The 24,966-nt window shown below is 39.7% G+C and overlaps 1 protein-coding gene across 4 annotated transcripts in view; it reads left to right on the top strand.

The window, feature by feature from the left end:
- The first annotated feature begins 7,038 nt into the window (after nt 1-7,038).
- The window catches only part of TPP2 (tripeptidyl peptidase 2), an 87,872-nt gene continuing 69,944 nt past the window's right edge, over nt 7,039-24,966 (top strand). For all 4 annotated transcript variants that reach the window (XM_066380581.1, XM_066380582.1, XM_066380580.1 and 1 more), the window contains exons 1-3: nt 7,039-7,281; nt 18,865-18,993; nt 23,920-24,015. In XM_066380581.1, the coding sequence (XP_066236678.1) occupies nt 7,117-7,281; nt 18,865-18,993; nt 23,920-24,015 (390 nt within the window). In that variant the 5' untranslated portion in view covers nt 7,039-7,116. The remainder of the gene's footprint in view (nt 7,282-18,864; nt 18,994-23,919; nt 24,016-24,966) is intronic.

Here is a 24,966-nt window from a genome sequence, read left to right as displayed (position 1 = left end):
AAATGGTGAAAGAATTTTACTGAGGCTTGTAGCTTGTTTACTTCTAAATTAAACATAACTCACCGCTCCAAATATTAATTTGCTTCCAATGGCACCTATCTTTCTTATGTGAAAAAATTCATATTTCCACTGTTTATATAATATGAACTCTATTTTTTGTGAACTGACACCACTAGCCTTATTACACTGAGTACATGGCCCCTCTCTAATTTGGGGAAGAGCCATTTTTAAAACTTTCTTACGTTAACTGACAATAAAGTGCATTGTTTTGAAATTAATTCAAAATCCCCTCCCCCCAAACTACAAAGTAAGCGGAATCCATTAACTCTTTCTCATACAAATGAGAAAAATTAGAACACAGAGAGATTCACTGTCTCTTGATCACAAGCCAAGACAGAGCTGAGACAAAAATCTCAGGTCTCCAGATTCCTAAAGCCAGCTGTCACTTGCCTCCAAATGTCAGCTTCTACACAAGAGTTGGACGTGGCTGGTCACAAGACACTGCCTCACCCATCGGTCCATAGATTTCACCATTCTAGTTTTTCAGGAATTTCTCCCTATTTTCCTTGTAGTTTGGGATAGCTATCTAGCCGCTCATTAGAAAACTCTCTCATCACAAAGATTGTACCAGCAATGTTATACCTCAACCCCTATATACTAGTTTACAGATATTCTAATGAGCATGAATTAGCTCAGAATCCAAGGGATGATGAATGAACATTTCAGCTATGAAGAGATAATAGAAGGACCCCAGAAGGGGTATTTATGAGACTAATTTGCTCAAAAGTGGTAGATTTTTGATAAATTTCTTAATGACAAAAGCTAAATCTAATTTTTTTTTCTATCTTAAGTGATTATCGCGTAGGAAGGGGCTGATAAAATATGTGCATTCTGACCTATACTAATAATTTATTACTACCAGTTTTCATTTGGGTTTCTGAAAAGATAGATGCAATCAGACTTGATATTTTTATGCCCTATATCAGAGTTTTGCAACCTTTTATACATCGCTGCCTTCATAGAAAATTAGATGATAAGTGTGGCACGTTGAAGTAAATGGCAGAGGGCACTCCCAGTGTGTGGCTGCCCCGAGGCTGCAGAGCATAAACAGAGTTGGGAAGCTTTACTCTGTGGTGTCCAGAGAGTTCTTAAATATAAATTCTTAGATACATCCACACATATGTACATAATCATCTTCGTGTGGAGGAAAAAGGGACCACATACTGACACTGACAGCTTCAGGGAGGCCTACATGGCAGATTTACAAACTCAAAGGCCTAAAGTAACCACACAGGATGGTCTGAAATGAAAACTTTCTAACTAAAAGCAGATCGTGGTGGGTAATCACAGCCTAGGCTGGTATTTTTCCCTAACAGAGATCAATGTTTACCTTAACTGAGCCTGTGTATTGTCTTTTTGCATCTATAATAAATACCTTTAAAATGTAAGAATAACAGGGCTTTGAAATATGGGTCTTTTTTCAGACCCCACAAATCCCCTCATTATTATCATGTTAATGGTTAACTGTTAATTATCTTATACCTGCTTATGTAAAAGAAGTATGTGCCTATACATTTTACATTTTCTGCAATCCCAGATATTCCCCCGCTTTGCTCTCTCCCGCCTCCCTGATCTATCTCCGGTGGATTTTGTGTAACCCCCTTTACATCTTCCGCTTTGATTCTGGTGTAGAAAATTAGTGGTGAAACTGCATTTTCTCAGTCCGTTGAGATTTTGCTTCCCAGAAATTGTTGTCAGTTTGGCTCAAATAAATTCCTAAAAATTCTTACAGGTTTGGGAATTTCTTATGTTGACTGACATCTGGTATCATATGTATAGTATCATATCATATATATGATACCTAAGCAATGATATATATTTGTATATATACATACATATATATTATATATACCTTCATCTAGATTATTCATATATAATATATATACACATTAGATTTTTTATATATGGGGTGAACAAAAGTAGGCTTACTGTACTTCATATGAAAAATAATACAATAAATTATAAATAATAATACAAGAATATAAACCTACTTTTGGCCGTTCCTGTATATGTGTGTGTATATATGTATTTGTCATGATTAATAAATCTTTTGAGTTAACAGTCATCCTTTGAAAAGCTTTCCTGTGTTTATAGAATTTCCCATATTATCAGTCCTGCTTGTCCATCCAAGAAGTCAGAACGTAGGCCTGACCTGTAGTGGTGCAGTGGATAAAGCGTCGACCTGGAAATGCTGAGGTCGCCGATTCAAAACCTGGGCTTGCCTGGTCAAGGCACATATGGGAGTTGATGCTTCCAGCTCCTCCCCCCTGTCTCTCTCTCTCTTCTCTCTTTCTCTCTCTCTCTCTCTCTCTCTCTCTGTCTTTCTCTCTCCCTCTCTAAAATGAATAAATAAAATAAAAATTAAAAAAAAAAAAGTCAGAACGTAATCTCCCAGCCTCCTTTACAGCTAGGCAGAGGCATGTGATTTACACTTTGCCAAATAGATTGCCCATCTGGCTCAGCGTTGGAGAAGTGGTTAGGAAGCAGGTGTATATGGCAGGAAAGATAATGACAGTCTTTGCCTACAAGGGGCAGCAGTGGTGAAGATTTAATCATCTGAACCTCAGTTTCTTTGGTGTCAGCTATTTTAGTCTGGGTTCTTTGAGAAGCAGATGCCAAGAATCGCTTAAACGAGCAAGGATTCTATTTGAGGGGATGTCTGTGCAAGGAAACAATAGTCAAGGGTCCACAAAAGGCTGGAACAGCCATCAGGCTGTTCTGCAAATCTGACCCTGAATGAAGAAGACAGAAGCGAAGGCTGGGTGGAAGGAAGCCTCCTAGACTACCGTTTCCCCGAAAATAAGACATCCCCTGAAAATAAGGCCTCGTGCAATTTTTTTCAAGCTTAGACATACAAGGCCTCCCCTGAAAATAAGACCTAGCGTGTCTTTAGGAGCAAAAATTAATAGAAGACACTGTCTTATTTTCGGGGAAACAGGGTAGATCGCTGTACATGGAAATAGAGTCACAAGAAATTGTTGATGGAATTCAGAGCTTGGCTGGTTATGCTGATGTTTGTGATGACATGACTACAGTATATTAATAAATGTTGATTTTTTTGTTCAACAATAAATGTGATTCTTGTTCATGGAAAAATAAGACATCCCCTGAAAATAAGACCTAGCGCATCTTGAGGAGCAAAAATTAATATAAGACACTGTCTTATTTTCAGGGAAACATAGGAGTTTGCAGAGTAGAAAAGGCTTAGCAAAGCCAGTGGGGAGTCCTTCAGCCTAAATGGGCTGTCAAAGTTCCTCATTCTCAGGAACAGGTGCGCCCTCCTGTCTCCGGTTCCTGCTCCACTCAATCATTGCCTGGGAACTGCCCACGGGAGGAGTGGCCTCGCTGCAAATGCTGTGCAGGATTTCACAGTCCAAATGTTGGTACATGTTGGATGCTTTCACAATCTCTACACTGTTTGGGAAGTTGATGAAAAAATATTCTCTAAACGATTATGGTACAGTAATAGTTAGAAAGAACATGACTCATGGGACGCTTTGCCTCTCCATAACTCTGCATTGTCTTGCAGCCTCAAACCTGGCAGGTGATGGGAAAGGTAGGTGGACCTCAAAAACATCTGGCTCCTCACTTCCTGCTTTGAACAACGCAATGTGGGAGGTTCCCGTGCGTCCAGCCTATTATTTTACCCCAGATAGGGTGACTATTGTGTCCTGGCCTCCGTTCCTCCTCCTCCATTCCTAACGCTTTGTCTTATCTATGTCTTCATTGTTTACTCCGAGTATACTCTACTTGTTTTTTTCAAATATCCAATGAATTAACAAGCTGTTTGTCAATTTGCACAAACTGACTTAGCATCGAAAGATTTCCTTTAGCTGAGCCTGTCATTAAATAAAAGAATTAGGAGGTGTAAACCCATAAAGTGGAGAATACTGGGGCTTGAAGAAAAAGAATGGAGAACTGAGTATACAGTGGTCCCTCATCTATCGTGGGGATTAGGTTCCAGAACCCCCTGCGATAGGCGGAAATCCATGAACTAGCGACTTTATATTTATTTTATTATTTATGTGTATTTTAAGGCTTAATAAACCCTCCCCACACTCTTATATACCTTTCCAACACTGCTATTAACCTTCCCCACACTCTTACAAACACTTCCTATGCTCTTTAACACTTGCTAAATAATTAAGATAATAAATATATAAAAATACCTATATACTGCAAAATCCCACGGTATAGTGAAAATCAGCAACACAAACTTAGATATATATACAATTTTAAAATCCGCAATACAGTGAGACCGCAAAAAGTGAACTGCAGTATGGTGATTTCAGGGTTATATAAAATGTGTGTCATGTGCTGTTGATCAACTCAACTCCCGGCAAGCCTATGACTGACTGATGTCTATAATGTCCAGTCCTTACAGCCCTACTCAGTTCTTGTAGACTCCTGCCTCTTGCTTTTTTTTTTTTTTTTTTGTATTTTTCTGAAGTTGGAAACGGGATGGCAGTCAGACAGACTCCCGCATGTGCCCGACCGGGATCCACCAAGCATGCCCACCAGGGGTGACGCTCTGCCCATCTGGGGCGTTGCTCTGTTGCAACCAGAGCCACTCTAGTGCCTGAGAAAGAGGCCATGGAGCCATCCTCAGTGCCCAGGCCAACTTTGCTCCAATGGAGCCTTGGCTACCGGAAGGGAAGAGAGAGACAGAGAGGAAGGAGAGGGGGAGGGGTGGAGAAGCAGATAGGCGCTTCTCCTGTGTGCCCTGGCTGGGAATCGAACCCAGGACTCCTGCACGCCAGGCCAACGCTCTACCACTGAGACAATCAGCCAGGGCTCCTCTTGCTTCTTTTATGGAGTCAATCCAGTACTTTTCTAAAACATTTTTATGGGACCCATCAGTAAAAAAATAATTCTTTTTGAACAACAGTAACACTGTTACAAGAGTCTAATGAAAAAAGTCTGATACTTTGTTTTCATAATGAACAGTTCCTCATCCATTCATTAGGTGATACACCGGCAGGGGAGCATATTTGGTGTGGTAGAAAATATCAGGGACAGATCATGGGAACAGAAATACAGCTTTCTCATTAATTTAGTTTGTAACCCATGGCAGTCAGTTAACCTGTCTAGCTTTGCTTCCTTATCTGTAACATGCAATGATTGATCATGATTCATTTGAAACTTGGTAGCTATTCTGTTGTCACTATAAACTCTCTTTGAATATCTTTTAAGAGTTTCTTTCTCTTTTCTTTCCTGTTAGTTTGAAGTTCTTTTTAGAGGTAACACATGCAGTTGGGAATAGGAAGGAAAACATTAACTACTGTTTTTTTCTTTTCCTCTCCACTAAAGAGATGCTTCTCTAGGATTTATGGAATGAATAAATGGTCAATAAACAATTACAACTATTGCACAGCCATTCCAATATATTTTTGAGACTTCACAGACAATCTCCTAAATCCTGTTGATTGGAAATTGGCATACATAGGGCTTTCCTTTACACCTAGGATCTATGTAGAATCCAAGGGGTTCAAAAACATGTAGGAAAAAAATCTTTTTCACTAACCTCTTCAATTAGGAATGTAGACAATAACCAAAGTAGTGTTAGCAGTTACTGTTTATTACTTTGTTACCAATACAAACATCTTTTTTAAATAAAGATTAAATTTTTTAAAAATTTTATATATCTATTTTAAAGAGGAGAAAGAAAGAGAGAGAGAGAGAGAAAGGAGGGAAGGAGCAAGAAGCATCAAGTCCCATATGTGCCTTGACCAGGCAAGCCCAAGGTTTCAAACCTGCAACCTCAGCATTACAGACAAATAAGTTTCTAAAAAATAAAAATGAATGTTTCTTATAGCACGGTTATTATAAATATTTCAAAATATAGTTTATGCTCTTCACTATTTTGAAGTTATGGGATTTTATCAGATTTGGTTCTATTTCTTGTTATTTGAAGCACATATATAATTATACACACATGTATAAAACTATTGATACTTAACAAAGTTGTTTTAATATTTGTGGTAACTATATTTCAACATAATCCCCCGTGTAATCATTTATTTCATATTATGTGTTTAAAAACACTGGTCTGAGAAGGAGTCCGCAAGACTCACAGGGTTGCCAAAGAAGTCTTTGGCACATATACACATAAGACTAAGATTATCCTGGCAAAAATACAGACGTAATGGTCATTAAAGGGCTACTAGTGTATCGTGGAGCACTTGATTAGCCACCACTGCAAATCTGAAAAACTTCAAATTATGCTCAATAGTTGAGTGAAGAACCTTAAGGAGCAACCAAGAACTGCAATTTTAAGAGAGTAAAAAAAATGTTTTTTAGAAATCCCGGAAGCCAAGGGTAAGCAAAGAGGATAGGAGGGGCCCGCTTCAGTTTCATACTCTGTTACTGGCTGCGAGGACTGAAGGGCCCACGGCTCACTTCCTGTTGACTGAACCAGGACCTACCGCCATCCTATTCCTCCCTGCCCTGGTCCAAGTGGCACACAGGCAGGGGGATACACAGCGCTGAATCAGAGGCCTCTCTTTTTAAAGAGGCTGCTGTGCCCGACGAACACTAACTGGCAGGTTAACGTGCGGGAGCCGGCTCCCGCTCTGGTCCGCATGCGCCCCGCAGCAGTTGACAGAAACGTCTGTCCACCGCCTCAAGATCGGAACCGCAGCTTACCAGCAGGGGAGTCCCGCTACTCTAGGATGTTGGTCCATTCCCTTCCCTGTCCCTAGGGAATGTTTCGGCCCGGGACACACGAACCCTTGGCGTGGAGGCCGGCCCGCTCCTAAAAATCCCAAGTGCGAGCATCTAAGACCCGGTGTTCGGGAACCGAACCCTCCGGCGGAGCGTCAGACTCCGCCCCCTTCTCTGCAGCCCCGGGCAGCGCTCCGGCCCCGCCCCGCGGAGCGGCGCCGTTAGCTTACGCACCGCGTGTGATTGGCCGCCGCCTCCTGGCGGGCCGCGATTGGCGGCCGCCGGCCCCGCCCCTCGCCCCCGCCCAGGCCCGTGGCCACCCCGGTGTCCTCGCGGCGCTAGTCCACGCGCAGCCTGGCAGTTTGTCTCGTCCTCGTCCTCCAGCCTGCGTCCATGGCCACCGCCGCCACCGAGGAGCCCTTCCCCTTCCATGGCCTCCTGCCCAAGAAAGAGACCGGGGCCGCCTCCTTCCTCTGTCGCTATCCGGAGTATGACGGGCGGGGGGTGCTCATCGCCGTCCTGGACACCGGGGTTGACCCGGGGGCTCCGGGCATGCAGGTGCGGCAGCCGCGCAGGGCTCGGGCGCGGGGACGCGGGGACGCGGGCGGCCGGCCGGCCGGCGGGCCGGGGTCCCGGAGGGGCGCAGCCGCGGAGCCCGCAGGCCGAGGTCCGCTCTGGGGCCGAGCGTGAGCCGGGCACTGCGGGGAGGCAGAGGGCAAGGCGTGCGCGGAACACCGGGCGGCGTTCGGGGCCCGGGCGCCCCAGCTGGGCGGCGATCTCCGCCAGACAAAGCGGCGTACCCGCCTCGGCTGGTCGGGTGCCGGGCCGCCTTGCACCCGGGAAGCGCCTTTTTGCCCGGGCGCTGCCAGGCCCGGGCCCTGGGGCTCCGGCCGTCACACTGTCTTCCTCCGCTGGTCCCTCGTGTCCCCGGCACCGGCCAGCGCCTATTGTCAAACAGATGAGAATTTTACAATTTTTATTATGTGTCGGGGGATAGGAAGGAAAGAAAAAAGAGACAAATGATCTCTCAGACTCATTCTTATTGCTGAGTTTGGGAGATTTGGTTTGGGGAAGAATTGTTTAAACACGAAAACCGGGTTTCATGCAGATAACTCAGTCAACTTCCGGATTTGTTTCCTCTGGTAGTTCTGTGCCTTCTATTTTTAAACCATCTTCTCCAGGGCACTTGTTTAGGGACATTAAAACTCATGCTTTACTTAGTCTTTGCTAGATATAGGAACCTAATTTGGTTTGCATTTGGCGAACTTAAGACTTTATTAGATTATACTTATGTATAGTTTTAGCTTCCAAATATAAGACAATGTACTTTAGTTACAATTTAAAAAATTATTTTGTTTTGCCTTAGGCACCTTCATAATCATTAGATCAAGGGACCATAGTGAAAGGTAATTTTAAGGGATATGTCTCAGGATTAACCGTGTCCTGGCTAAAGTAGTCAAAGTTTGACATTTGTAAATTTAGCCTTAGCCTATTACTGAAATCCAGTAATAAAATTTTATTGATCTTGTTCAAGATCCATTCCCAAAAGCCTAACTTGGCTAACTCTACTGTATGTGATCTCTCCCTTATTTCAGTCCTTCACCTGTGTATCTTACTATCCTTTTTACACTAAGTGCTGAACTTTAGTAATTCTCTTTCTCCCTCCATGCTTCTCTCCTCTGGATCCTCTATTGTGCTCTCTAATAGTTGAGGAAGTAGTATTTTGGAGGTTGGGATGTAATGCAGGGGAAAAGGGAACCAGGTTGACTGTAGAATCTCTCTGGTTCCTCCTGTTAATTCTTCAGCAGTACTCTGGAGTACAACACACCTTATGTTCTACTGCCAGGTGGCCTTGCCAGGCAGCTTTGTGAGTCAGAAGAGGAGCAGGTGATGAATTCCCCTCAGTAGCTTTAGTGGTACTGTTGTTGTATTAATAGCTCTGAAGACTTAAAACAGGGACACCTCTCACCTCATTGAAGCTTTATTACAGAGTAGTTAGTAATGGTTTCTGTTCTGTTGTGGTGTATGTTTACTTTTTATAGGGACAAGGGGGATGCGTACAGCTGGGGTAAGTGGTTCACTGGTTCTTTTGTCAGGATAGTAAGAGAAGCAGAGGAGTTTGCAGGAGGACCATCTCAGTAAAAGTATATATTGATACTTGTATAGAATTTCTCATGCCTGCTTGCCAAAATACTGTTACTCTCTCTGTGAAGTAACAGTAATTCTCATCCCACAGTGTTGCTATGAAAATTGAGATTAATTACATGTAACTTTAAAGTACTCAAGAAGAGTGTTAAATGCTACTTTTTAAATTATTATTATTAAGTGATAGATACACACACACAGGAAGGGAGAGAAATGAGAAGCATCAATTCTTTGTTGCGGCACCTTAATTCATTGATTGCTTTCTCATATGTGCCTTTGGAGGGGGGACTCTAGCCAACCATTGACCCCTTGCTCAAGCCAGCGACCATGGGGTCATGTCTGTGACCCCGCGCTCAAGCTGGCGATCTAGGGGTTTCAAACCTGGGTCCTCTGCGTCCCAGGCGGATGCTCTATCTACTGTGCCACTGCCTGGTCAGGCAAAACACTAATTTTTTAATTCTTTTTTTATTGAGTTTATTGGAATGACATTGGTTCGCGATATCATATAGATTTCAAATGTACGGCTCAGCAAAACATTACCTGCACACTACATTATGTGCTCATCATCCCAAGCAAAGTCTCTTTCTGTCCCCATTTATCCCCGCTTTGCCTACCTCTACCTTCTTCCCTCATCCCCGTTTCCCTCTGGCTGTCACCACACTGCTGTCTCTGTCTGTGTCTGTGTGTATATATATGATTTTGGCTTAATCCCTTTTCTTTCTTTCATCCAGCCCCCAAATCTCCTCCCCTCTGACAGCTGTCACTCTATTCCATGTATACATACCTTTGTTTCTATTTTGTTCTTTAAATTTCACATATGAGATATCATATGGTATTTGTCTTTCTATGACTGGCTTATTTCACTTAGCATGATAATTTCCAGCTCATCCATGTTCTTGTAAAAGGTAAGGTTTCTTTATTTTTTATGGCTGAGTAGCATTCCATTGTGTAAATGTACCCAGCTTTTTTAATCCACTCATCTACTGATGGACACTTGGGCTGTTTCCAGATCTTGGCTATTGTAAATAATGCTGCACTGAGCATAGATGTGCATATAGTCTCTCAAATTAGTATTTTGGGTTTCTTTGGATATATTCCCAGAAGCAGGAATGCTGGGTCAAAAAGCAGTTCCATTTTTAATTTTTTGAGGAAACGCCATACTGTTTTCTACAGTGGCTTCACTGATCTTAATTTCCAGCAACAGTCTACAAAGGTTCCCTTTTTCTACACCCTCACCAACACTTGTTTGTTGATTTATGGATGATAGTCATTCAAGACAGGCATGAGGTGATAGATCATATGGTTTTAATTTGCATGTGTCTGATGATTAATGACATTGAGCATCTTTTCATATGTCTATTGACCATCTGTATTTCCTGTTTGGAGAAGTGTCTATTAAGGTCCTTTGCCTATTTTTTAATAGGGTTGTCTTATTGGTGGTGGTATGTAAATTCTTTATATATTTTAGGAAATAATCCTTTTTATCAAGTGTATCATTGGCAAATATATTCTCCCATTCAGTGGGTTTCTTTTTCATTTTGTTGATAGTTTCTTTTGCTGTGCAAAGGCCGTTTAGTTTGATACAGTGCCATTGTTTATTTTTTCTTTGTTTCTCTTGTTGGAAAAGATGCATCTGCAAAAATGTTGCTACAAGAAATATATGAAGTCTAATTGCCTATGTTTTCTCCTAGTATTCTAATGGTTTTGCATCTTACATTTAAGTCTTAATTCATCTTGAGTTTATTCTTGTACATGTTGTAAGTTGGTAGTTTAGTTTCATTTTTTAACGTTTCTATCCAATTTCCCCAAAACCATTTATTGAAAAGACTGTCTTTACTCCATTGTATGTTCTTGTCTCCTTTGTCAAATATTAATTGACCATAAAGGCATGGATTTATTTCTGGGCTCTATATTCTGTCCAGGAATCTGTATGCCTGTTCTTGTGCCACTACCAAGTTGTTTTGATAACCACAGCTTTGTAATATGGATTGATATCAGGTAGTGTGTGATACCTCCAACTTTGTTTTTTTTTCCCCAAGATTGCTAAGGCTATTTGAGGTCTTTTGTGGTTCCATATATATTTTCGGAAAATTTGTTCCAGATTCATGAATATGCTGTTGGTATTTTAATAGGAATTGTGTTGATACTGGAGATTGCTTTGGGTAATATGGACATTTTATTTTATTTTTTAAGATTTTATTTATTGATTTTACAGAGTGAGGAGAGAGAGAAGGGTGGGGAAGTAAGAAGAATCAACTCATAATTGCTTCATTTTAGTTGTTCATTGATTGATTGTTGTACATTCCTTGATCAGGCAACCTAGTATTTCGAACCGGTAACCTCAGCATTCCGGGGCGACACTTTTTCCACTGTGCTGCTGCCACAGGCCAGGAAATATGGACATTTTAATAATGTTAATTTTTCCTATCCAGGAACATGGAATATGCTTCCACTTATTTGTATCTTTCTGAATTTTTTTCTTCATTATTTTATAATTTTCTGAATATAGTCTTTTACCTCCTTGGTTAAATTTATTTCTAGGTACCTTATTTTTTGTTGTTGTTGCAATAGTAAATGGGATTGTTTTTTTAATATCTCTTTCCGATAGTTCCTTGTTGATGAATAAAATGCCACCTATTTCTGAATATTAATTTCATATCCTACTACTTTGCCAGATTCATTTATTAGAACTTGTAGTTTTTTGGTGAATTCTTTAGGGTGTTTTATACACACTATTGCCATCTGAAGATAGTGACAGTATTACTTTCTACTTTCCAATTTGGATACCTCTTATTTCTTATTGTCTTATTGCTATGGCTGGTACTTCCAGTACTATGCTGAATAAGAGTGGTGATAGCAGACATTCCTGTCTTAATCCTGATCTTAAGGAAAATGTTTTTAGTTTTTGCCTACTGAGTATGATGTTGGCTGTGGGCTTGTCATATATGGCCTTTATTATGTTGAGGTCTGATCCCTCTATTTCCGCTTTGCTGAGAATTTTTAACATAAATGGGTGCTGTATCTTATCAAATGCTTTTTTTTTTGCATCTATTGATATGATCATGTGATTTTTATCCTTCATTTTGTTTATAAGGGGTGTCACACATATTGTTTTGCTAATATTGTACCACTACTGCATTCCTGGAATAAATCCCACTTGATTATGGTATATGATCTTTGTAATGTATTGCTGGATACAGTTGCTAATATTTTGTTCAGGATTTTAGCATCTATGTTAATCAGAGATACTAACCTATAAGTTTCTTTCTTTGTAACATCTGTTTGTGGTTTTGGAATTAGAATAACGCTGGCCTCATAAAAAGAGCTTAGAAGTCTTCACTCCTCTTGAATTTTTTGGAATGGTTTAAGAAGGACAGGTGATGGTTCTTTGACTCTGGTAAAATTTACCTGTGAAGCTATCTAGTCCAGTAGTTTTGTTTGCTGGCAGTTTTGATTATTGCTTTGATTTCATTAGGTTTTATTATCAAGATTTTCTGATTAATTCTTATTCAATTTTGGAAGATTGTATGTTTTAGGAATTTTTTGGTTAAGTTGTCCAATTTGTTGGCATATAATTGTTCGTAGTACAGGCACTCCCCTAGTTTTGAACAAGATAGGTATGTGTGTTTGAAAATGTTTAAGTATTTATATGACAGGAAGGGAAAAACCAGTACTATATTAAGACAAACATCTAAGTTGCATTTAATAGATAAATGTACCTGTTCCAACTTACATACAAATTCAATTTAAGAGCAAACCTACAGAACTTACCTTGTTTGTTGTAACCAAGGGACTGTCTGTATTTTCTTATGATACTTTGTATTTCTTTGATGTCAGTTGTTACTTTTCATTTCTGATTTTATTTATTTGGGTCCTCTCTCATTTTTCATGATGAGTCTGGTTAAAGGTTCATCAGTCTTGTTTATCTTTTCAAAGAACCAGCTCTTGGTTTTACTGATCATTTATATTCTTTTTTTTTTTTTTACTCTCTATGTAATTTATTTCTGCTGTTATCTTTATTATGTCCTTCCTCCTACTTTCTCTGGGCTTTGTTTTTTTCTAGTTCTTTTGGGTGCAACGGTTAGATGTTTATTTGAGATTTTTCTTGCTTCTTAAGGTAGGCCCATAATGCTATGAACTTCACTGTCAGAGATGCTTTGGCTGTGTTCCATACATGTTTGGGTTGTTCTGTGTTCATTTTCATTTGTTTCTAGGTAACTTTTGATTTCTTTCTTGATCTCATTGTTAATTCATTCATTGTTTAATAACATGTTATGTAACCTCCATGAAACACTGATTTTTTATAAGCAAGGATACTCTTTTAAAGTTTATCCCGTGTCTCAAATCACCCAACTATCTGAAAGATAAATATGCATTATTTGCATGTAATCACAAATGCTCAAGAAATAAAATTTTGAAGTAAAATGAAAACATAACTTTTCTAACAACTTGCAACTCTGAGGCATTTACCTAGACATGGCTAGTTAAAAGAGATTCAGTAAGGAGGCTTGCAAATATAATGACTTTTTAAGTTCTTTTTAAATTTTTGCCTTTAACAAATTTATTTTGTAGATCTATGTGTACCTCATTAAGACAAGAAAGTGGATAGAAGCGAAAAGGATGGAAAGAGCAAGATAGAGGAGGAAGAGGCCAAATTAGACATTTGGAAAGCCAACGGGGTCTAAGCAGAGGACTGGAGGCACGAGTGGGCTTTCTTGTTCTTTGGTTAACTGTTTTGGGCTAATTTCTCTTTTGTGACAGTTGTGTGGGCTTGTTGGAAGGTGACTGCACAAGAAGAGTGATAATTGCATAAATTATTATATCTTTCCTCAGCAAATATTTGGGCACCTGCTAGGTGTCTAATATGTTAAAAAATGATGTAGTCCTACAGACTCTGTTGCAGAGATTGAACAGAGGACCAGTGAGAATTGGACTAATCGGGCTTCATGAATAAGAGATGGGACGTGAACTAGACCTGGATTGATTGATTGATTGATTGATTGATAGACAGGGCAGGGGACTTGAGGCAGGGGCAGTGAAAAGAATTAACTCGGAATTGCTTCACCTTAGTTGTTCATTGATTGCTTCTTGTATGTGCCTTGACTGGGGGCTCCAGTCAAGCCAGTGACCCCTTGCTCAAGCTAGCAACCTTGGGATCATGCCAATGATCCTGTGTTCAAGCCAGTGAGCCCCTGTGCTCAAGCTGGCTACCTTGTGGTTTCTAATCTGGGACCTCAGCGTTCCAGGCCTATACTCTATCCACTGCGCCACCACAGGTCACATTGGACCTGGAAATAAATATGCAATAGCCAGTGTATCCCCCTGCCACCAGTGTTGCTTTACGGTGGTCCATCCGTCACATTGCCAAAGTTATTTTCCTTTAGAAAAATATATTTCATTACACTCTTGTCTAATATAAAACAAACTGTTTAGACATCCTAATTGTCTTTGCATAAAAATTCCAAAATTGAACTGTGTGCAGGCTTTCACCGTTCAATTCCCCTCCTTGTGTAGCCTCAGTTCTCATCTCACCATTTTTTCTGTCTGTATCCACACCACCATTTACCCTGTGCTCCCACCTTGAATATTTCACTCTTTTTTATTCGCCCAAATGTTTCAGGTCCTCTCTAACACATGCCTTTGCATGTGGCATTTAATCTGCCTGCAAGCCTTCTGCGATCACCTGTAAACTCCTGCTTAATCCTTTAAAACCCAACTGGATCTTGATCCCATTACCTTTTGGAATACATATCTACTGACTTATTTAATGTTTGTGTGTCGGCCATGTATTCAAGGATGAGTAAGGCTAATTTCTGTCCCCCTTTGCTCTCATAACAGTTTGTTCAAATACCCCTATAGCACTTAAGATGTTTGGTTTTAGCATTGTTTATATAACTTTTTGCTGGTTAACTTAAAATTCTTTGAAATCATATCCAGTTTTATTCTGTATGAAATGTTTAACATTATTTTTACTGACTGGGAAAATGTGTATATGTATAAAATGTACATAATTTCATCATGGAGATAAAATGGTTTGGGGAAAGAGGTTACAAGTACTCCTATAAAAGTCTTTCTGTTTTTACATTCACTGAAATAAAATGAAGTACAATAATTAAAAATCATTATATATAATTGGTTACCAATATTGGATGCCCTGTTATTTTTATTACCTCTTTTTCAGTTAACCTTTCCTGATTCCCCCAAACTTGGTTTTGTGTCCTTAAATGTTTTTGTAGATTGTCTTGACCTTTGTTACTCATTGTCCTACATTGCAGTTATCTCTTTAATCATGTTTTCCTAACTGGATAGTAAACTTTCTTAAAGCAAAGACTGTTTTGTTCATTCATTTGGTTTTCAGAATAATAGTCATTTAATAGTATTTGTTTAAAAACTATTATCCCTTTTTTAAAAATAAAGTTTTCAGCCTGACCTGTGGTGGCGCAGTGGATGACGCGTTGACCTGGAAATGTTGAGGTTGCCGGTTCGAAACCCTGAGCTTGCCTGGTCAAGGCACATATGGGAGTTGATGCTTCCAGCTCCTCCCCCACTTCTCTCTTTCTGTCTCTCCTCTCTCTCTCTCTCTGTCTCTCCCTCCCTCTCCTCTCTAAAATGAATAAATAGATAAATAAATAAATAATATTTTAAAAAAATAAAAATAAAATTTTCAGTATCTTCCCTGAAATTTCAAGTAAATACTTAAACATTCATGTTGTTTTGTTTAGGATAATTTGCTAATTCCCCTCCCCCCCTTGTTTTGGTCTTCTACAAATGTTTAATGGATGGCTCTCAACCCTCACCAGCTCCTCTGCCACAAGTGTTTCAGTGGAGATACGGAGTACCAGTAGATTCCTGACCTTTGGGGAAACCTTTGGACAATTTATATGTTGTCTAGCCAGCATGATGGCCCAATAGGCATTTCTCAGTCTCCCATCCCAATTCACGAGGTCAGTTCCCTTGGCTCTACTCCTGATAACTGCCCATGCCTTTACTTCCACCTTCCCCTGTGACGCCTCGCTCCCCTGAAAGATTAGGAGTGTAGTTCTAATGTTAGCAGTTCGGTCTCCTTCTCCCAGAGCTTCACTGCACAATTCTCAACTGGCTTGCCTTTTTAAAAACCTTCCTAACTCTAAAGTCTCTTTTGTATTTTTTTAAAATTTTATTTATTGATTTTAGAGAGAGAGAAAAGCAGAGAGAGAGACAGAAACATTGGTCTGTTTCTAGATGTGCCCTGACTGGAGATCGAACCAGCAACCTCTGTGCTTTGGAGTGAAGCTCTAACCAAATGAGCTATCTGGCCAGGGCTCTCTTTCGTATTCTTATCCTCAATGCAGCGGTTGCTTTTACCTCATGGTGAAGCAAAAAGTACATGAATAGTGCCTGACCAGTGGTGGTGCAGTGGATAGAGTATTGACCTGGGACGCTTAGGACCCAGGTTTGAAAGCTCAAGGTCGCTGGCTTGAGTGCAGGCTCGCCAGCTTGAGCAAGGGGGTCACCAGCTTGAGCGCAGAATCATCAAAATGATCCCAAGGTCACTGGCTTGAGCCCACCGCCCCCTCTCCTGTCAAGGCACGTAAGAGAGCAATCAGTGAACAACTAAAGTGATGCAGCTACGAGTTTATGCTTCTCATTTTTCTTCCTGTTTCTCTGCCTGTCAGACCCCTCAAAAGGTACATGGATAGAAAATTGCATATATAAGAAAATTTTAATAAGAGAGATACTAGTAAGTAAAGCTGTGTCAATAGTAGATAGCAAATAAGCCACTAAATCCTATTCTGCTTTCTTCTTTGCTCACATAGTGAGAATGAGGTTTCTAATGAGAGGGATCTGTGTCTGACATGTTAGAGATCTCATGATTACTTAATCTCAAGTCACTTAAATTGTTTATTCATTGACTGAGAAAGATAGGTGATTTGTGGTTTTTAGTGCTATTAAAATACTTGAATAGACAGCCCCCAAGGAATAAACATCCAGATTAAGAATTACCATACATTAAACAATCAGAGATGTGCCCCCTGACAAGCTGGTGGCCTCTGGTTGTCCAGTGGCAACACGACTGTAATGAGATTTGGAGTCTACCAGCTACCCCCTTACTTTGACTTACAGTGAAAAAAAAAAAGGTGTGCCCTTGTTTCGGCCATACAGTGACTTTCCCTGTCCTCCTGTCCTCTCAGGTACTATTAACTACAAAGCTTTAAGGACACCGCAGTTGGTATTGCGGGGGGAGGGGGGCAGATCACAGAAAGGGACATTAAGCTATATTTTAAAGAGTTAATTCCCCAATTGGATAAGGAGTCCCAGGGTCTTGTGCTCTTGTCACACTTGGCATTTTTTAATATATGTATTCTTGTTTCTTTCTTGAGAGTAGGCGTCATTTTTTCAGTCTTCTTTGTGTCTGTACATGGTTTCTGCTGGTAACTCAGTACATGTATGTTGAATGCTTACAGATTCTGTAGTCCAGGAAGATCCCAGAATGAATTTTCCACAAAAGCAGTATGGAAAATACAGTATTACTGTTACCTGTAGTCGTCAGCACGGCACAAATGAAAGGTGGTGGGCTGTCCAAGAAACGAGACCTTAGAAGAATCAGTTGTAATTCTGAGTAGTGTCAGATCATTCGGTAGTTAAATATGTATGGAGTACCTACCATGCACTGATAGGTTTGGTGAATAAAATAGGCATAGTGCCAGCCCTGTGGAGCTTGTCTTCTAATAGCAGAAATAGAGGAGTCACCTAACTGTATAACTGCATATTGAGTTAAGTTCTGTGAAAGAAACAAGGTAAAGTAGAATGAATAGTTAGGTATAGGATAGTGGCTACTTGAAGTCACAGGGAGACCTTTCTGAAGGGGTGACATTGTAGTACACAACTAAGATAGAAATCCCTGCGAAAGATGGAAGGGAGAGAGAATTCCAAGCAGAAGGACCCTATGTAAATAGTTGTGAGGCAGGAAAAAAGATTGGAACATTCCAGGAATTGAAAGGCCAATATGGTTCGAGTCATGAGTGACTGGGAGTGGCAGGCATCAGATCTGGCAAAGGCTTTTTTTACTGAGCACTCGGTAAATCCATAGCAGCGTGTAAGTGGAGTCTGTTATAATCAAGTTTGTTTTGCTGTATATTTTTGTGGATGCCAAGATTGGACCCTGGGAGACACTGTGGTCATATTATGTAGGCAAGAGAGGATGGTGGTGGAGGGTATTGGTAGTGAAAATTAAAAGAAGATGGATTTGAACTATATTTTTGTGAAGAGAATTTGTGACAGATTTGACACTAAAGAGTCAGAGAAGGACTTTAAGTTTCTGACTTGAGGAACTGGGTGTGTATTGATGATGGCAAAGCCTGGAGAGAAACAAGTGTCAGTGTTAAGTTTGAATTTGGACCTACATGAAGTTTGAGTGTTACTGTGGCATCCAGTAATGAAATGTTATTAAACATTTTTCCCCGAAAGTTTTGGACTTGTCCAGCCCAAGCTCACCTTCTTCAGATCTTTTCTTGAGTGTTTGCTCTTCAGTGAGACCTCTTTTGACCGTCCTGATTAAAATCAAAAGCCCCATCCCTCCTGTCTCCTTTCCTTGCTTAATTTTCTTCATAGTAATCATCACCATCTGACATGTTACATTTTTCACATATTTGTTTCTTGACTGTGTATAACATAAGATCTGTGAGGTCTGGGATTTTTGTGTATTGATCATTACTGTATTCCCAACACTTAAAACAGTGTGGCCTATAGTAAATGCTCAGTAAATAATTGTTAACTGAATAAATAAAACCACTTGAAGGATTCTGTGTGTTTTCCATAACTAAATTTTCTTTGTAGGATTGTTCAGGCTTTTGGCTTAAAAAAATTCAGTTCTCTTTATAGCAAATCCAGATTTATAGGATGTTTTATATATGTGAACATACGTGTACACATACACACATGTGGATTAGCATTGCTTCCTTTTGAGGATAAATAATTTAATCTATAACTCATATTTTAATTCTCTTTAATTTTTAGGTTACATCTGATGGAAAACCAAAAATTGTTGATATCATTGACACAACAGGAAGCGGTGATGTGAATACTGCTACAATAGTAGAGCCAAAAGATGGTGAAATTATTGGCCTTTCAGGAAGAGTGCTTAAGGTTGGAGCTTTTATCTTTTTTATTGATTTTTTTTTTTTTTGTATTGTCATCTCAAATCATCTAATGTTTTTAGCTTACATTTGATAGTATGGTATTAGTTAGCTATTGCTGTATAACAAATTACTCTAAAACATCATAGTTTGAAACAGTAAACATTTATTATCTCACCGTTTCTATGAGTCAGGAAATCTGAGAGAGTTGAGTGCTTCTTCAAGCTACCTTCTGAGCTTGCTGTCGCCAGGGCTGTGGTTTCATTTCAGGACTCAACTTGGGTGGGGAAGGGGAGTCTGTTTTCAAGCTCACTCAACTGGTTGTTGGCAGGCGTTGGTCCACTACTAAGACCTGTCCACGGGGCTGCTTCGCGCATGCAGCTGTCTTCCCCCTGGGCTGGGAGAGCAATCCAGGGAGAGTGCCCAAGATGGAGGCCATGATCTTTTGATAACTTAATCTTGGAAGTGGCATCTCATTAATTCTACCATGTTCTTAATCTTGGAAGTGACATCCTATCACTTTGCCATGTTTTTTTCATTAGAAGTAGGCCGTTGGGAGGGGATTTTTTACAAGGGCATGAATACCAGGAGGTGGGGGTTGTTAGGGGCCATCTTAGAGAGAGGTCATCGTTTTGTTGTTTGTTACCAGGCTTAGAATTTGGTTGTTTGTTGTTTTTATTTTCAATGTGGTTACCAAATTCTAGAAATTTTAATTCAGTTTTGAGTAGAAAGGTGGGGAAAAATGACTAAATGTCAGTTTTGCCTTCATCTTTTTCTGTCCCTTCTAGGAACTTAAACATGAAATATTTAGGCTGTGATAATTATGATCTTAAGTGATTAGCTTTGTCTTATTCCTTGTCCTTGATAGAAAACTAACATGAAATATAATTAGAAAACTTAGAACAGTTCAATATATAGTAGCTAATGAGTATGGTAGATGGCAAGATTTTGATTATGATTGAGTACTCATCTTTTAAACCAATTAGCAAACTTAGTTTAGAAAATAAATTTGTGGTTATTTCTGTGTGTAAAGAACTATATATATTTAACTCTTTCCATCTTTTAGCATCTATCTGAATTGTGTTTAGGCATCATCTACAGCAGGGGTCCCCAAACTTTTTACACAGGGGTCCAGTTCACTGTCCCTCAGACCGTTGGAGGGCCAGACTATAAAAAAAACTATGAACAAATCCCTATGCACACTGCACATATCTTATTTTAAAGTAAAAAAACAAAATGGGAACAAATACAATATTTAAAATAAAAAACAAGTAAATTTAAATCAAGAAACTGACCAGTATTTCAATGGGAACTATGGGCCTGCTTTTGGCTAATGAGATGGTCAATGTGCTCCTTTCATTGACCACCAATGAAAGAGGTGCCCCTTCTGGAAGTGCAGCGGGGGCCGGATAAATAGCCTCAGGGGGCCGCATGTGGCCCGCGGGCCGTAGTTTGGGGACCCCTGATCTACAGGATAAGTTTGTTGTGGCAGTGGATTAGTTTTCTGTGCTATGCAACAAAGTAACAAAAACTTACCAGCTTAAAATCCCATACCTCCTACATTTATTATCTCACTGTTTCCCTGGGTCGGAAACGCATGCATGGCTGGCTTTGGCTCTACTCAGGGTCTCACAAGACTACAATCCGGTATTGGTTGGTTGGTGGTCTCATCTGGGGCTCCTCTTCTAAGTTCATATGGATGTTGGCACAATTTATTTTGTTCTGACAGCTTGCTTATTGAAGGCCAGCAGAAGAATTTCTTTGACCTCAGAGATGGCCTGTCTTTTTTAGAGAGCTCACCTTATTAGGTCACATCCACAGGCTAATAATTTTCTTTTTGGTTAGGGACTGAAATTGTACGTGCAATATCCATCACCTTTGCCATATTACTTACCCTAACATAATCACAGGAGTGATATTCACAAGTCCTGCCTTCACTAAGCGTGGAGGACTGTAGGAGGGCATGGGTCATCTTACAATCTACCTACCAAAGGCAGACAGCAGGCATTATTAATATTTTGCTTCCTTATTCATGTGTTGTGACTGAATGTTTGTGTGCCCCCAAAATTCATTTGTTGAAGCCCAACTTTACTGCATGGAACATTCCAGTAAAGATGACACCTGGCTTGTTAAGAAAATGTTCAATTTATTAGGCATCTTTAAAGATTCAGGGAAGGGGTGAAATGTGTAATTAAAAAGATTCTGTTTCTCATGTGACAGTCTTAACATTATAGTTACTATGTAATTAAAGCCATTTTAAAGATATCAACTTAAAATGGTCATAATATAAAGTTTTGATTCTTAAAGAGACTGAAAATATCTTTATCTGTAAAGAATGCTCAAATAGGTAAAATGACATAATTCCCTCATAAAGAAAGCCTGATTCCAACTTGGTGAAGGTTAGGTAACAGAACCATGATTTATTTTCTGATTATTTTTTTTTTAGTTTAATTTTTGTAGCTAAGTATTCTATGAAGAAAATATATAGTAGTGATTTGAAAAGTAAACTATCTGGTTACATAGACACTGCAGATTTTGGTCTTATAATTAAATATAAGTTATATCTCTCAGATTCTTTTTATTGTATTATGTACTGGTAATTGTGATTAAATGTCTTAACACCTTAATTTATTTTGCAGTTTTTTTAATTAGTTATTCCATTAAATCCTTTGATAGTTCAAGGCTTTTTGTAAAAGAGGTTGCCTAGCCTAGGGTTACAAAGCCACCTGTGTGGTGGCTTGTCTGTGATTAAATATTCTTTGAATTTGCCAACTAGTAACTACTTAACTTTTTGTTGTTGCAACATTTTATTATTTTTATTATGTCATGGGCTGTTGCAAGAACATGTGAGTTAAGAATCTCTATTCTCTAAAGATGGTTGATTAAGTTTTGAATGAAAAGTGCTACTTAGTGTGGCAACATAGTTGAAATTGCGTTCTCCAGACAGAAACTATAACTGATATTCAGGCTTTTTTTTTTTTTTTTTTGTATTTTTCTGAAGTGAGAAGCAAGGAGCTAGATAGACAGACTCCCACATGTGTCTGACCAGGATCCACCTGGCATAGGGCAATGCTCTGCCCATCTGGGGCACTGCTCCATTGCAACTGGAGCCATTCTAGCACCTGAGGAGGATGCCATGGAGCTATACTCAGCTCCTGGGCCAACTTTTTGCCAGTGGAGCCTTGGCTGCAGGAAGAGAAGAGAGAGATAGAGAGAAAGGAGAAGGGAATGGGTGAAGAAGCAGATGGGTGCTTCTCCTGTGTGCCCTGACTAGGAATCGAACCCAGAACATCCACACGCCAGGCCCACACTTTACCACTGAGCAAACCAGCCAGTTCCCTGATATGCAGGCTTTTAAAAAGTCAGTAGATCTTTGAATTTCTGTGAATGATTGTTTTTCCTCTATTTAGGTATGAGAACATTTCATTCAACTTGCCTACCTGGGGAATAATTTGATGAGGGACATACAGATGAGTTGGTTAAAGATGTTTGCATAAATGAGAATCGAGGAGTGAACCAACTCTGAGTGGTTGATAATTCAACCTCATTAATTATACACACTTACGAGCTGTTTTTAATGACTACAGATCCTGTGATTACAAAGAATATGAACCTCCACATTTTTTTAAATTGACATTTCACATTGGTTGATGTTCAGTGTGTTTTGTTACTCATGAGAATCATAAGATAGGGGTCTTCTTTTTACACATGAGGAACTAGAAGCCTGTGGGTCCCACCTAGTTAGTAGAGTTTAGATTCATAGCCAGGTTTATCTGATGTTAAATCATGTATCCTTTACACTGAATTTTTCGGTTTCCATGATGGAACCTGATTCCAGCTTTCTATTCCACCTTCCTGTTATTTGAGCAAGCAATTTAATTTCTCTTTGCTTCTTTGCTTTCTTTATTTGTAACTAGGCATATTATTTACATCATTCCATTAATTAAAAGCTTTGTTATTTTTAAATACTTTTAGATAGTTGAAAATTATAAAATATTATATATAATTAAAATGATTTTACTGAACTTTTTTTTATGAATTCAAAGAGCTCCAATTTGACTTCTAGACATTATCCCTGTTGTATCCTAGAACCCAGTGAAGTTCTGTTATTAACGAGAAATCTAAGGGTAAGAAGTTCTGTCAATACTTCGCCTCCCCATTAGTTGATGGGCAGTAAGATGGTGAAGGAAGAGGTGGGGTGTCATTGATGCTTGAGAACTAAAGATCTTAGAGGTTTAATGAGATTGCATATATTGTAAGCACTTTGTAAACTATGAAGCATTGTGCAAATGAAAGATACTCTAGTTGAACCATCTTATTTATGGTTGAGGTGAAAGGAGCCAGAGAGATATTAGTGGCACCTTTGAATATTAAAAATAGTTCTCTGAGCCCTGGCCGGTTGGCTCAGCGGTAGAGCGTCGGCCTAGCGTGCGGAGGACCCGGGTTCGATTCCCGGCCAGGGCACATAGGAGAAGCGCCCGTTTGCTTCTCCACCCCTCCGCAGCGCTTTCCTCTCTGTCTCTCTCTTCCCCTCCCGCAGCCGAGGCTTCATTGGAGCAAAGATGGCCCGGGCGCTGGGCATGGCTCTGTGGCCTCTGCCTCGGGCGCTGGAGTGGCTCTGGTCGCAATATGGCGACGCCCAGGATGGGCAGAGCATCGCCCCCTGGGGGGCAGAGCACCGCCCCTGGTGGGCGTGCCGGGTGGATCCCGGTCGGGCGCATGCGGGAGTCTGTCTGGCTGTCTATCCCCGTTTCCAGCTTCGGAAAAAATGAAAAAAAAAAAAAAAAAAAAAAAATAGTTCTCTGGTATGTGAGCTGCTCATCCGAATGAAATACCTTTTTCTCCAGTAGTGAATCATTGAATTGAGAAGCATTTAGTGAATCAATAATTTACTTTTTTTTTTAGTGAATCAATAATTTACTTTTTTTTTCTGTAGATTCCTGCGAGTTGGACAAATCCTTCAGGCAGATATCATGTTGGCATAAAAAATGGCTATGACTTCTATCCAAAGGCTCTCAAGGAAAGAATACAGGTAATATTCAATCTACTATCACTCACTTCTTTTTCAAATTTTATTCCACTGATGGAAAAAAATCACAAAATTTTACTAACTCTTAATTATTTTAGTTGATGGGAGTCTTTCAAACAGTGACTGCTTAAAGAAAAATTCTGTTCAATGGAATGTTACCTATTTAAAGTCATGGTTTATCATCTTGAATACAGGCATATGCTTAGGGAATCTGTGGATACACTGAAATTATATTCAAATCTTCTATCCACTGCCGGTGTCAGTGGATAGAAGGTTGGCCCGGTATATAGATGTCCTGGGTTCAATTCCAGGTCAGGGCACATAGGAGAAATGACCATCTACTTCCATCTACTTCCCCCCTTTCCCTCCCCCTTCTCTCCCTTTTCTCCTGCAGTCAGTGACTTGATTGATTCAAGCATGGCCCCTGGCACTGAAGCATATCAGCTTCAGGCCCTAAAAATAGTTCGGTACTCAAACATCAACCCTGCATTGCTAGGTGGATCTCAGTCAGGGTGCATGCAGGAGTCTGTCTCACTATTTCTACTCCTGTCACTTTAAAAAGAAAAATAAAAACTGGATATTTGTGTTTTTCAAGGAAATGGTATATAGTTTTCACTAGATTTTTTTGAAGGACTATTTTTTTAACCTCAAAAAGGATAAAAACAGTTGATTTAAAGTTCAGATTTTATAGCTTTTATAATTTGTGCCATTTTTCTTACTGTTTAGTCTTGATCCCAGTTAGTTATTATTCAATATTAAGGAAACGGTTACTCAAACATAAGGCAGCTGCAATATAGGAAACACATCTGTCATTAGAGAAGTAGAGTTGTAAATAGAGTGATAAGGAGCCTGCTTTAAAGCAGCACTATTCAGTAGACCATTCAGTGATAGGTGATAATGTTCAAAATGTTCAGTATCTATCCATTACAGTAGTCACTAGCCACAAGTAACTCT

The sequence above is a fragment of the Saccopteryx leptura genome, chromosome 4 (assembly GCF_036850995.1).
Source record: "Saccopteryx leptura isolate mSacLep1 chromosome 4, mSacLep1_pri_phased_curated, whole genome shotgun sequence".
Lineage (NCBI taxonomy): Eukaryota > Metazoa > Chordata > Mammalia > Chiroptera > Emballonuridae > Saccopteryx > Saccopteryx leptura.
This window is presented reverse-complemented; position numbering and strand designations above follow the sequence as displayed.